The 12,289-nt window shown below is 48.7% G+C and overlaps 1 protein-coding gene across 1 annotated transcript in view; it reads left to right on the top strand.

The window, feature by feature from the left end:
- The window catches only part of xrcc5 (X-ray repair complementing defective repair in Chinese hamster cells 5), a 361,785-nt gene that overhangs the window by 53,055 nt on the left and 296,441 nt on the right, over window positions 1-12,289 (top strand). Inside the window, exon 4 of the mRNA XM_072468320.1 lies at window positions 7,541-7,679. Within this exon, the coding sequence (XP_072324421.1) occupies window positions 7,541-7,679 (139 nt within the window). The remainder of the gene's footprint in view (window positions 1-7,540; window positions 7,680-12,289) is intronic.

Raw genomic sequence — 12,289 nt, 5'->3', positions numbered from 1 at the left:
TCCCCTGATAGGCTATCCCCCCCGACAGTATCCAAAGGGGTATATCTGTTCGAGAGGGGGACAACCACAGGGGATTCCTGCACTGACTGCCTGCCCTTTCTGGTGGTCACCCATTTCTCTGCCTGCACCTTGGGTGTGACCACACTTACATAACTGCGATCTATGACGCTTTCCGCCACCTGCATGCTCCTAAGTGCATCCAATTGCTGCTCCAACCGAACCATGCGGTCTGTGAGGAGCTGCAGTTGGGTGCACTTTCTGCAGATGAAGCCTTCCAGGACGCTGGAAGCCTCCCGGACCTGCCACATCTCACAGTCAGAGCACAGCACCCCTCTAACTGACATTGCGTCAATTAATTAAAATTAAAATTTGTCTTTTTTTTTTATAAATACTTTTTTTTTTTAAATTACAAAGTTACTGTCAACTATCTGTTTCCTAGCACTAGATTTCTAATAGAAATGCGATAGCTAACTATAATATCCTCCGATCTCTGGCTTAGATATCCTCTAAATTATAATTAAGTTATTATGTTTAATTAGTTCCCAAATAGTCAAAAAAATTTAGGTTAGAATCCCAACCAGCCACTCAGGTCACAGCTTTTCTGTGATGTCACTTCAGTTTCCCCCCCGACACACACAATTTGAAAAAAGGTATAAAAGTAAAAATCACTTGCTTACCTTCGGAGATGTTCTCAGGTTCTCTCGCTGACAGAGACTGCTCCTCCACCTCCAATCCTTGGCCTGCACAATGCTAATAATATATAATATAATATGGCACTTACCTTACACCAATGGGTCTCGGGTTTCCTCTCCACCAGAATTTATTGGGGGGGGGGGGGGGACTTGCCAGAGGTCGAACTTCCGGTTCCCGCCGAAATCCAAAGGGCTGCTCCTGTAAAGGTAAGAGCTTTTAAACTAACTACTCACCTCCCAGAAGGCCCCTGCGCACCGCTGCCGCCGAAATCCAAAGGGCTGCTCCTGTAAAGGTAAGGTTTTTAAACTCACTACTCACCTCCAAGAAGGCCCCTGCGCACCGCTGCCGCCGAAATCCAAAGGGCTGCTCCTGTAAAGGTAAGAGCTTTTAAACTCACTACTCACCTCCAAGAAGGCCCCTGCGCACCGCTGCCGCCGAAATCCAAAGGGCTGCTCCTGTAAAGGTAAGAGCTTTTAAACTCACTACTCACCTCCAAGAAGGCCCCTGCGCACCGCTGCCGCCGAAATCCAAAGGGCTGCTCCTGTAAAGGTAAGAGCTTTTAAACTAACTACTCACCTCCCAGAAGGCCCCTGCGCACCGCTGCCGCCGAAATCCAAAGGGCTGCTCCTGTAAAGGTAAGGTTTTTAAACTCACTACTCACCTCCAAGAAGGCCCCTGCGCACCGCTGCCGCCGAAATCCAAAGGGCTGCTCCTGTAAAGGTAAGAGCTTTTAAACTCACTACTCACCTCCCAGAAGGCCCCTGCGCACCGCTGCCGCCGAAATCCAAAGGGCTGCTCCTGTAAAGGTAAGAGCTTTTAAACTAACTACTCACCTCCCAGAAGGCCCCTGCGCACCGCTGCCGCCGAAATCCAAAGGGCTGCTCCTGTAAAGGTAAGGTTTTTAAACTCACTACTCACCTCCCAGAAGGCCCCTGCGCACCGCTGCCGCCGAAATCCAAAGGGCTGCTCCTGTAAAGGTAAGAGCTTTTAAACTAACTACTCACCTCCCAGAAGGCCCCTGCGCACCGCTGCCGCCGAAATCCAAAGGGCTGCTCCTGTAAAGGTAAGGTTTTTAAACTCACTACTCACCTCCAAGAAGGCCCCTGCGCACCGCTGCCGCCGAAATCCAAAGGGCTGCTCCTGTAAAGGTAAGAGCTTTTAAACTAACTACTCACCTCCCATAAGGCCCCTGCGCACCGCTGCCGCCGAAATCCAAAGGGCTGCTCCTGTAAAGGTAAGGTTTTTAAACTCACTACTCACCTCCAAGAAGGCCCCTGCGCACCGCTGCCGCCGAAATCCAAAGGGCTGCTCCTGTAAAGGTAAGAGCTTTTAAACTAACTACTCACCTCCCAGAAGGCCCCTGCGCACCGCTGCCGCCGAAATCCAAAGGGCTGCTCCTGTAAAGGTAAGGTTTTTAAACTAACTACTCACCTCCCAGAAGGCCCCTGCGCACCGCTGCCGCCGAAATCCAAAGGGCTGCTCCTGTAAAGGTAAGGTTTTTAAACTCACTACTCACCTCCAAGAAGGCCCCTGCGCACCGCTGCCGCCGAAATCCAAAGGGCTGCTCCTGTAAAGGTAAGGTTTTTAAACTCACTACTCACCTCCAAGAAGGCCCCTGCGCACCGCTGCCGCCGAAATCCAAAGGGCTGCTCCTGTAAAGGTAAGGTTTTTAAACTCACTACTCACCTCCAAGAAGGCCCCTGCGCACCGCTGCCGCCGAAATCCAAAGGGCTGCTCCTGTAAAGGTAAGGTTTTTAAACTCACTACTCACCTCCAAGAAGGCCCCTGCGCACCGCTGCCGCCAAAATCCAAAGGGCTGCTCCTGTAAAGGTAAGAGCTTTTAAACTCACTACTCACCTCCAAGAAGGCCCCTGCGCACCGCTGCCGCCGAAATCCAAAGGGCTGCTCCTGTAAAGGTAAGAGCTTTTAAACTAACTACTCACCTCCCAGAAGGCCCCTGCGCACCGCTGCCGCCGAAATCCAAAGGGCTGCTCCTGTAAAGGTAAGGTTTTTAAACTCACTACTCACCTCCAAGAAGGCCCCTGCGCACCAGGTGACCATCCTGGTGGGAGGTTTCTGACTCCCTGGTCCTGCAAAATCAACCATACTTACCTGGTGTACATGCCCTTGCACTCCAGAGTTTCCCTTTGTTTGGGGGCCGTCCAAAATGGCCACTCTCACCATGAGGTCGGGCCCCTGCGTTCCGGCGTTCCCCTTTGTCCAGGGAGCTCCCAACACCCAACATGGCTTTGTTTGCACTGAGTGCTGAATTTGGTGCATTTGAGTGCTATAATGAGAGTTTGGTGACTGAGGGAGTGCTGAATTTGGTGCATTTGAGTGCTATAGTGAGAATTTGGTGACTGAGGGAGTTAGGTGAGGAGGGAGTAAGGTGCTCCTTTCATTTCGTTTCCTACATTTCTGCAAAGAGCGAGAAGGGAGCCACGAGTTTATAGAGAGTGCAGCTGACTGGGAGCAGAGTCGGAGGGCGGAAGTCCAGTTGGTCCACAGGGCAGTTATATTCTGTAAGGTAAGAGGGGATGGAGGCTAGGCCAGTTGCATGCTCCTCCTGTAGGATGTGGGTGGTGAGGGATATCACCGGTGTCCCCGCTGACTATACCTGCGGGAAGTGCACCCAACTCCAGCTCCTCAGAGACCGTGTTAGGGAATTGGAGCTGGAGCTGGATGAACTTTGGATCATCCGGGAGGCAGAGGGGGTGATAGAGAGGAGCTACAGGGAGGTAACCACACCCAAGGTACAGGACAAGAGTAGCTGGGTTACAGTCAGGGGAAAGAAAACAAACAGGCAGACAGTGCAGGGACCCCTTGTGGCCGTTCCCCTTCAAAATAAGTATACCCTTTTGGATGCTGTTGGGGGGGATGACCTACCGGGGGAAGGCCCTAGCGGCCAGGTCTCTGGCACTGAGTCTGGCTCTGGGGCTCAGAAGGGAAGGGGGCAGAATAGAAAAGCAATAGTAGTAGGAGATTCAATGGTTAGGGGAATAGATAGGAGATTCTGTGGTCGCGAGCGAGACTCCCGGAAGGTATGTTGCCTCCCGGGTGCCAGGGCCAGGGATGTCTCGGATCGTGTCTTCAGGATCCTTAAGGGGGAGGGTGAGCAGCCAGAAGTCGTGGTACACATTGGTACCAACGACGTAGGTAGGAAAAGGGGTGTGGAGGTAATAAACAAGTTTAGGGAGTTAGGCAGGAAGTTAAAAGCCAGGACAGACAGAGTTGTCATCTCTGGTTTGTTGCCGGTGCCACGTGATAGCGAGGCTAGGAATAGGGAGAGAGTGCAGCTGAACACGTGGCTGCAGGAATGGTGTAGGAGGGAGAGCTTCAGGTATTTGGATAATTGGAGCGCATTCTGGGGAAGGTGGGACCTGTACAAGCAGGACGGGTTGCATCTGAACCAGAGGGGCACTATCCTGGGAGGGAGGTTTTCTAGTACTCTTCGGGAGGGTTTAAACTAATTTGGCAGGGGAATGGGAACCGGATTTGTAGTCCAGCAACTAAGGTAGCCGATATTCAGGACGCCAAAGCGTGTAGTGAGGCAGTGGGGAAGGGAAGACTGACAAAGGAGAGTACTTGCAGGCACGGAGATGGGTTGAAGTGTGTATACTTCAACGCAAGAAGCATCAGGAATAAGGTGGGTGAGCTTAAGGCATGGATCGGTACTTGGGACTACGATGTGGTGGCCGTCACGGAAACTTGGATAGAAGAGGTGGCATTGTTAATTAGAGATAGTATAACAGCTGCAGAAAGGCAGTTCGAGGAGTATCTGCCTACTGAGATAGTATGGGTTGAAGTCACAAATAGGAAAGGAGCAGTCACCTTGTTAGGAGTTTTCTATCGGCCCCCCAATAATAGCAGAGATGTGGAGGAACAGATTGGGAAACAGATTTTGGAAAGGTGCAGAAGTCACAGGGTAGTAGTCATGGGTGACTTCAACTTCCCAAGCATTGAGTGGAAACTCTTTAGATCAAATAGTTTGGATGGGGTGGTGTTTGTGCAGTGTGTCCAGGAAGCTTTTCTAACACAGTATGTAGATTGTCCGACCAGAGGGGAGGCCATATTGGATTTGGTACTTGGTAATGAACCAGGGCAAGTGATAGTTTTGTTAGTGGGGGAGCATTTTGGAGATAGTGACCCCAATTCTGTGACTTTCACTTTCGTAATGGAGAGGGATAGGTGCGTGCAACAGGGCAAGGTTTACAATTGGGGGAAGGGTAAATACGATCTTGTCAGACAAGAATTGAAGTGGATAAGTTGGGAACATAGGCTGTCAGGGAAGGACACAAGTGAAATGTGGAACTTGTTCAAGGAACAGGTACTAGGTGTCCTTGATATGCATGTCCCTGTCAGGCAGGGAAGAGATGGTCGAGTCAGGGAACCATGGTTGACAAGAGAGGTTGAAAGTCTTGTTAAGAGGAAGAAGGGAGACTTATGTAAGGCTGAGGCCACAAGGTTCAGACAGGGCGCTGGAGGGATACAAGATAGCCAGGAGGGAACTGAAGAAAGGGATTAGGGGAGCTAAGAGAGGGCATGAACAATCTTTGGCGGGTAGGATCAAGGAAAACCCCAAGGCCTTTTACACATATGTGAGAAATATGAGAATGACTAGAGCGAGGATAGGTCCGATCAAGGACAGTAGCGGGAGATTGTGTATTGAGTCTGAAGAGATAGGAGAGGTCTTGAACGAGTACTTTTCTTCTGTATTTACAAATGAGAGGGGCGATATTGTTGGAGAGGACAGTGTGAAACAGACTGGTAAGCTCGAGGAAATACTTGTTGGGAAGGAAGATGTGTTGGGCATTTTGAAAAACTTGAGGATAGACAAGTCCCCCGGGCCTGACGGGATATATCCAAGGATTCTATGGGAAGCAAGAGATGAAATTGCAGAGCCGTTGGCAATGATCTTTTCGTCCTCACTGTCAACAGGGGTGGTACCAGGGGATTGGACAGTGGCGAATGTCGTGCCCCTGTTCAAACAAGGGACTAGGGATAACCCTGGGAATTACAGACTAGTTAGTCTTACTTCGGTGGTCGGCAAAGTCATGGAAAGGGTACTGAAGGATAGGATTTCTGAGCATCTGGAAAGACACTGCTTGATTAGGGATAGTCAGCACGGATTTGTGAGGGGTAGGTATTGCCTTACAAGTCTTATTGAATTCTTTGAGGAGGTGACCAAGCATGTGGATGAAGGTAAAGCAGTGGATGTAGTGTACATGGATTTTAATGAGGCATTTGATAAGGTGTTCCCCATGGTAGGCTTGTGCAGAAAGTAAGGAGGCATGGAATAGTGGGAAATTTGGCCAGTTGGATAACGAACTGGCTAACCGATAGAAGTCAGAGAGTGGTGGTGGATGGCAAATATTCAGCCTGGAGCCCAGTTACCAGTGGAATACCGCAGGGATCAGTTCTGGGTCCTCTGCTGTTTGTGATTTTCATTAATGACTTGGATGAGGGAATTGAAGTGTGGGTCAGTAAATTTGCAGACGATACGAAGATTGGTGGAGTTGTGGATAGTGAGGAGGGCTGTTGTCGGCTGCAAAGAGACATAGATAGGATGCAGAGCTGGGCTGAGAAGTGGCAGATGGAGTTTAACCCTGAAAAGTGTGAGGTTGTCCATTTTGGAAGGACAAATATGAATGCGGAATACAGGGTTAACGGTCGAGTTCTTGGCAATGTGGAGGAGCAGAGAGATCTTGGGGCCTATGTTCATACATCTTTGAAAGTTGCCACTCAAGTGGATAGAGCTGTGAAGAAGGCCTATGGTGTGCTAGCGTTCATTAACAGAGGGATTAAATTTAAGAGCCATGAGCTGATGATGCAGCTGTACAAAACTTTGGTAAGGCCACATTTGGAGTACTGTGTACAGTTCTGGTCGCCTCATTTTAGGAAGGATGTGGAAGCTTTGGAAGAGGTGCAAAGGAGATTTACCAGGATGTTGCCTGGAATGGAGAGTAGGTCTTACGAGGAAAGGTTGAGGGTGCTAGGCCTTTTCTCATTAGAACGGAGAAGGATGAGGGGCGACTTGATAGAGGTTTATAAGATGATCAGGGGAATAGATAGAGTAGACAGTCAGAGACTTTTTCCCCGGGTGGAACAAACCATTACAAGGGGACATAGATTTAAGGTGAATGGTGGAAGATATAGGGGGGATGTCAGAGGTAGGTTCTTTACCCAGAAAGTAGTGGGGGCATGGAATGCACTGCCTGTGGAAGTAGTTGAGTCGGAAATATTAGGGACCTTCAAGCAGCTATTGGATAGGTACATGGATTACGGTAAAATGATATAGTGTAGATTTATTTGTTCTTAAGGGCAGCACGGTAGCATTGTGGATAGCACAATTGCTTCACAGCTCCAGGGTCCCAGGTTCGATTCTGGCTTGGGTCACTGTCTATGCGGAGTCTGCACGTCCTCCCCGTGTCTGCGTGGGTTTCCTCCGGGTGCTCCGGTTTCCTCCCACAGTCCAAAGATGTGCAGGTTAGGTGGATTGGCCGTGATAAATTGCCCTTCGTGTCCAAAATTGCCCTTTGTGTAGGGTGGGGTTGCTGGGTTGTGGGGATAGGGTGGAGGTGTTAACCTTGGGTAGGGTGCTCTTTCCAGGAGCAGACTCGATGGGCCGGGTGGCCTCCTGCACTGTAAATTCTATGATAATCTATGATTAATCGAGGACAAAGGTTCGGCACAACATGGTGGGCCGAAGGGCCTGTTCTGTGCTCTATTTTCTATGTTCTGTGTTTACTAACAATCCCCAGCACCTTGCCCCAGCTGACCTATTTCTCTTTTTAAAAAAAATACAATTATGACAATCTAAACTTCAGAATTAAAACTCTTCAAACAGATGACTGAAGAGAAAGTCATGAAATGCTGGACGTCAGTCGATGCCAAGACTCTGCGGAAGGAAGATGTGAGGAGGGAGACTGTTTACTGCTTAAATGATGACAATGAGACGGAAGTTATAAAGGACCACACGATTCAAGGTACTGTTACCCCCACTAACCAAGGTTTGAGTAACACATGTTACCTACCACACAGGTATCAAAACACATGCGACTCCAGATCCGTAGCAATTTGGTTGATTCTTAAATGCCCTCTGGGATCGGCATGAAATGCTTACGCAATCAGCGATGTCCACGTCCCATAAACAAATAAAGAAAGTGAGGTGGATTGGCCGTGCTAAATTGCCTTAGTGTCCAGAAATGTTAGGTGGGGTTACTGGGTTACACGGAGAGGGTGGAGGTGTGGGCTTAAGTAGGGTGCTGTTTCCAAGGACAGGTGCTGACTCGATGGGCCGAATGGCCTCCTGCAATGTAAATTCTGTGATTCTGTCATGTTAAATGCGATGGTATCCCAAAACCTAGAAGGGTGGAAATGGTTGTCATGAGAGGACATGGCTTTTAGGTGATTGGAGGAAGGTATAGGGGAGATTTCAGAGGCAGGTTCTTTACACAGAGAGTGGTGGGTGTGTGGAATGCACTGCCAGCAGAGGTGGTGGAGTCAGAGTCATTTGGGACATTTAAGCGACTTTTGGACAGGCACATGGACAGCAGTAAATTGAAAGGGTGTAGGTTAGGTTGACCTTAGATTAGGATAAATGGTCGGCACAACATTGTGGGCCGATGGGCCTGTACTCTGCTGTACTGTTCTATGTTCTATGTAACTTGGAACACCGGTTCTGAGTGGTGTACATTTTCACTTCGGTATACTGTGAGAAAAGATATGCACACAAGGGAGGATTAGTCCCGTTGTTCCGTGATCAGTTAATGAAGAATATTTATTAACAGAAAAGAAAATCACAAGAAGGACTATGATACACTACAATAGTGCATTGAATTAGACTGATGGCTCTGCACACAGAGTATCTCATGAAGTTAGTCAAGGACAGTATTACGGTGGCAGAAAGGACATTTGATGAGGACTCGTCAATTGAGGTAGTATGGGCTGAGGTTAGAAACAGGAAAGGAGAGGTCACCCTGTTAGGGGTTTTCTATAGGCCTCCGAAAAGATCCAGAGATGTAGAGGAAAGGATTGCAAAGATGATTCTGGAAAGGAGCGAAAGCAACAGGGTAGTTGTTATGGGGGACTTTAACTTTCCAAATATTGACTGGAAACGCTATAGTTCGAGTACTTTAGATGGGTCCGTTTTTGTCCAAATGTGTGCAGGAGGGGTTCCTGACACAGTATGTAGATAGGCCAACGAGAGGCGAGGCCGTATTGGATTTGGTACTGGGTAATGAACCAGGACAGGTGTTAGATTTGGAGGTAGGTGAGCACGTTGGTGACAGTGACCACAATTCGATTACGTTTACTTTAGTGATGGAAAGGGATAGGTATATACCGCAGGGCAAGAGTTATATCTGGGGGAAAGGCAATTATGATGCGATGAGGCAAGACTTAGGATGCATCGGATGGAGAGGAAAACTGCAGGGGATAGGCACAATGGAAATGTGGAGCTTGTTCAAGGAACAGCTACTGCGTGTCCTTGTTAAGTATGTGCCTGTCAGGCAGGGAGAAAGTGGTCGAGCAAGGGAACCGTGGTTTACTAAGGCAGTCAAAACACTTGTCAAGAGGAAGAAGTGGGACCTCTACAGACAGGATGGTCTACATCTGAGTATACACCACAGGGCAAGAGTTATAGCTGGGGAAGGGAAATTATGATGCCTTTAGACGTGACTTGGGGGGGATAAGGTAGAGAAGTAGGCTGCAAGTGTTGGGCACACTGGATAAGTGGAGCTTGTTCAAGGATCAGCTACTGCGTGTTCTTGATAAGTATGTACCGGTCAGGCAGGGAGGAAGGCGCAGAGCGAGGGAACCGTGGTTTACCAAAGAAGTGGAATCTCTTGTTAAGAGGAAGAAGGAGGCCTATGTGAAGATGAGGTGTGAAGTTTCAGTTGGGGCGATGGATAGTTACAAGGTAGCGAGGAAGGATCTAAAGAGAGAGCTAAGACGAGCAAGGAGGGGACATGAGAAGTATTTGGCAGGAAGGATTAAGGAAAACCCAAACGCTTTCTATAGTTATGTCAGGAATAAAAGAATGACTAGGGTAAGAGTAGGGCCAGTCAAGGACAGTAGTGGGAAGTTGTGTGTAGAGTCTGAAGAGATAGGCGAGATACTAAATGAATATTTTTCGTTAGTATTCACTCAGGAAAAAGATAATGTTGTGGAGGAGAATGCTGAGCTCCAGGTAAATAGATTAGATGGCATTGAGGTACGTAGGGAAGAGGTGTTGGCAATTCTGGAAAGGGTGAAAATAGATAAGTCCCCTGGGCCAGATAGGATTTATCCTAGGATTCTTTGGGAAGCTAGGGAGGAGATTGCTGAGCCTTTGGCTTTGATCTTTAAGTCATCTTTGTCAACAGGAATAGTGCCAGAAGACTGGAGGATAGCAAATGTTGTCCCCCTTGTTCAAGAAGGGGAGTAGAGACAACCCCGGTAACTATAGACCAGTGAGCCTTACTTCTGTTGTGGGCAAAATCTTGGAAAGGTTTATAAGAGATAGGGTGTATAATCATCTGGAAAGGAATAATTTGATTAGACATAGTCAACACGGTTTCGTGAAGGGTAGGTCGTGCCTCACAAACCTTATTGAGTTCTTTGAGAAGGTGACCAAACAGGTGGATGAGGGTAAAGCAGTTGATGTGGTGTATATGGATTTCAGTAAAGCGTTTGATAACGTTCCCCACGGTAGACTCCTGCAGAAAATACGGAAGCATGGGATTCAGGGAGATTTAGCAGTTTGGATCAGAAATTAGCTAGCTGGAAGAAGACAAAGGGTGGTGGTTGATGGGAAGTGTTCAGACTGGAGTCCAGTTACTCGTGGTGTACCACAAGGATCTGTTTTGGGGCCACTGCTGTTTGTCATTTTTATAAATGACCTGGAGGAGGGTGTAGAAGGATGGGTGAGTAAATTTGCAGATGACACTAAAGTCAGTGGAGTTGTGGACAGTGCGGAAGGATGTTACAAGTTACAGAGGGACATAGATAAGCTGCAGCGCTGGGCTGAGAGGTGGCAAATGGAGTTTAATGCAGGAAAGTGTGAGGTGATTCATTTTGGAAGGAATAACAGGAAGACAGAGTACTGGGCTAATGGTAAGATTCTTGGCAGGTTGGATGAGCAGAGAGATCTCGGTGTCCATGTACAGAGATCCCTGAACGTTGCCACTCAGGTTGAGAGGGTTGTTAAGAAGGCGTACGGTGTGTTAGCTTTTATTGGGAGAGGGATTGAGTTTCGGAGCCATGAGGTCATGTTGCAGCTGTACAAAACTCTGGTGCGGCCGCATTTGGAGTATTGCGTGCAATTCTGGTCACCGCATTATAGGAAGGATGTGGAAGCATTGGAAAGGGTGCAGAGGAGATTTACCAGAATGTTGCCTGGTATAGAGGGAAGATCCTATGAGGAAAGGCTGAGGGACTTGAGGCTGTTTTCGTTAGAGAGAAGAAGAACAACAAGAACAAAGAAATGTACAGCACAGGAACAGGCCCTTCGGCCCTCCAAGCCCGTGCCGACCATGCTGCCCGACTAAATTACAATCTGTTTGTACAATGTTTGAGGTGAGGGATGCCGTTAGTGTCCCTGCTGATTTTACCTGGAGGAAGTGCTGCCATCTCCAGCTCCTCCAAGACCGAGTTAGGGAACTGGAGCTGGAGTTGGAAGAACTTCGGATCATTCGGGAGGCAGAGGTGGTCATAGATAGCAGCTTTAGGGAATTAGTTACGCCAAAGATTGGAGATAGATGGGTAACTGTAAGAGGGAGTGGGAAGAAGCAGTCAGTGCAGGGATCCCCTGCGGTCGTTCCCCTGAGAAACAAGTATACCGCTTTGGATACTTGTGGGGGGGGGGGGACTTACCAGGGGTAAGCCATGTGGTACGGGCCTCTGGCACTGTCCCTGTTGCTCAGAAGGGAAGGGGGGAGAGGAGCAGAGCATTAGTAATTGGGGACTCGATAGTCAGGGGCACAGATAGGAGATTTTGTGGGATGATGAGAGACTCACATTTGGTATGTTGCCTCCCAGGTGCAAGGGTACATGATGTCTCGGATCGTGTTTTCCAGGTCCTGAAGGGGGAGGGGGAGCAGCCCCAAGTCGTGGTCCACATTGGCACTAACGACATAGGTAGGAAAGGGGACAAGGATGTCAGGCAGGCTTTCAGGGAGCTAGGATGGAAGCTCAGAACTAGAACAAACAGAGTTGTTATCTCTGGGTTGTTGCCCGTGCCACGTGATAGTGAGATGAGGAATAGGGAGAGAGAGCAATTAAACACGTGGCTACAGGGATGGTGCAGGCGGGAAGGATTCAGATTTCTGGATAACTGGGGCTCTTTCTGGGGAAGATGGGACCTCTCCAGACAGGATGGTCTACACCTGAACCTGAGGGGCACAAATATCCTGGGGGGGAGATTTGTTAGTGCTCTTTGGGGGGGTTTAAACTAATGCAGCAGGGGCATGGGAACCTGGATTGTAGTTTTAGGGTAAGGGAGAATGAGAGTATAGAGGTCAGGAGCACAGATTTGACGTCGCAGGAGGGGGCCAGTGTTCAGGTAGGTGGTTTGAAGTGTGTCTATTTCAATGCCAGGAGTATACGAAATAAGGTA

This window comes from Scyliorhinus torazame, chromosome 2, assembly GCF_047496885.1.
Source record: "Scyliorhinus torazame isolate Kashiwa2021f chromosome 2, sScyTor2.1, whole genome shotgun sequence".
Lineage (NCBI taxonomy): Eukaryota > Metazoa > Chordata > Chondrichthyes > Carcharhiniformes > Scyliorhinidae > Scyliorhinus > Scyliorhinus torazame.
This window is presented reverse-complemented; position numbering and strand designations above follow the sequence as displayed.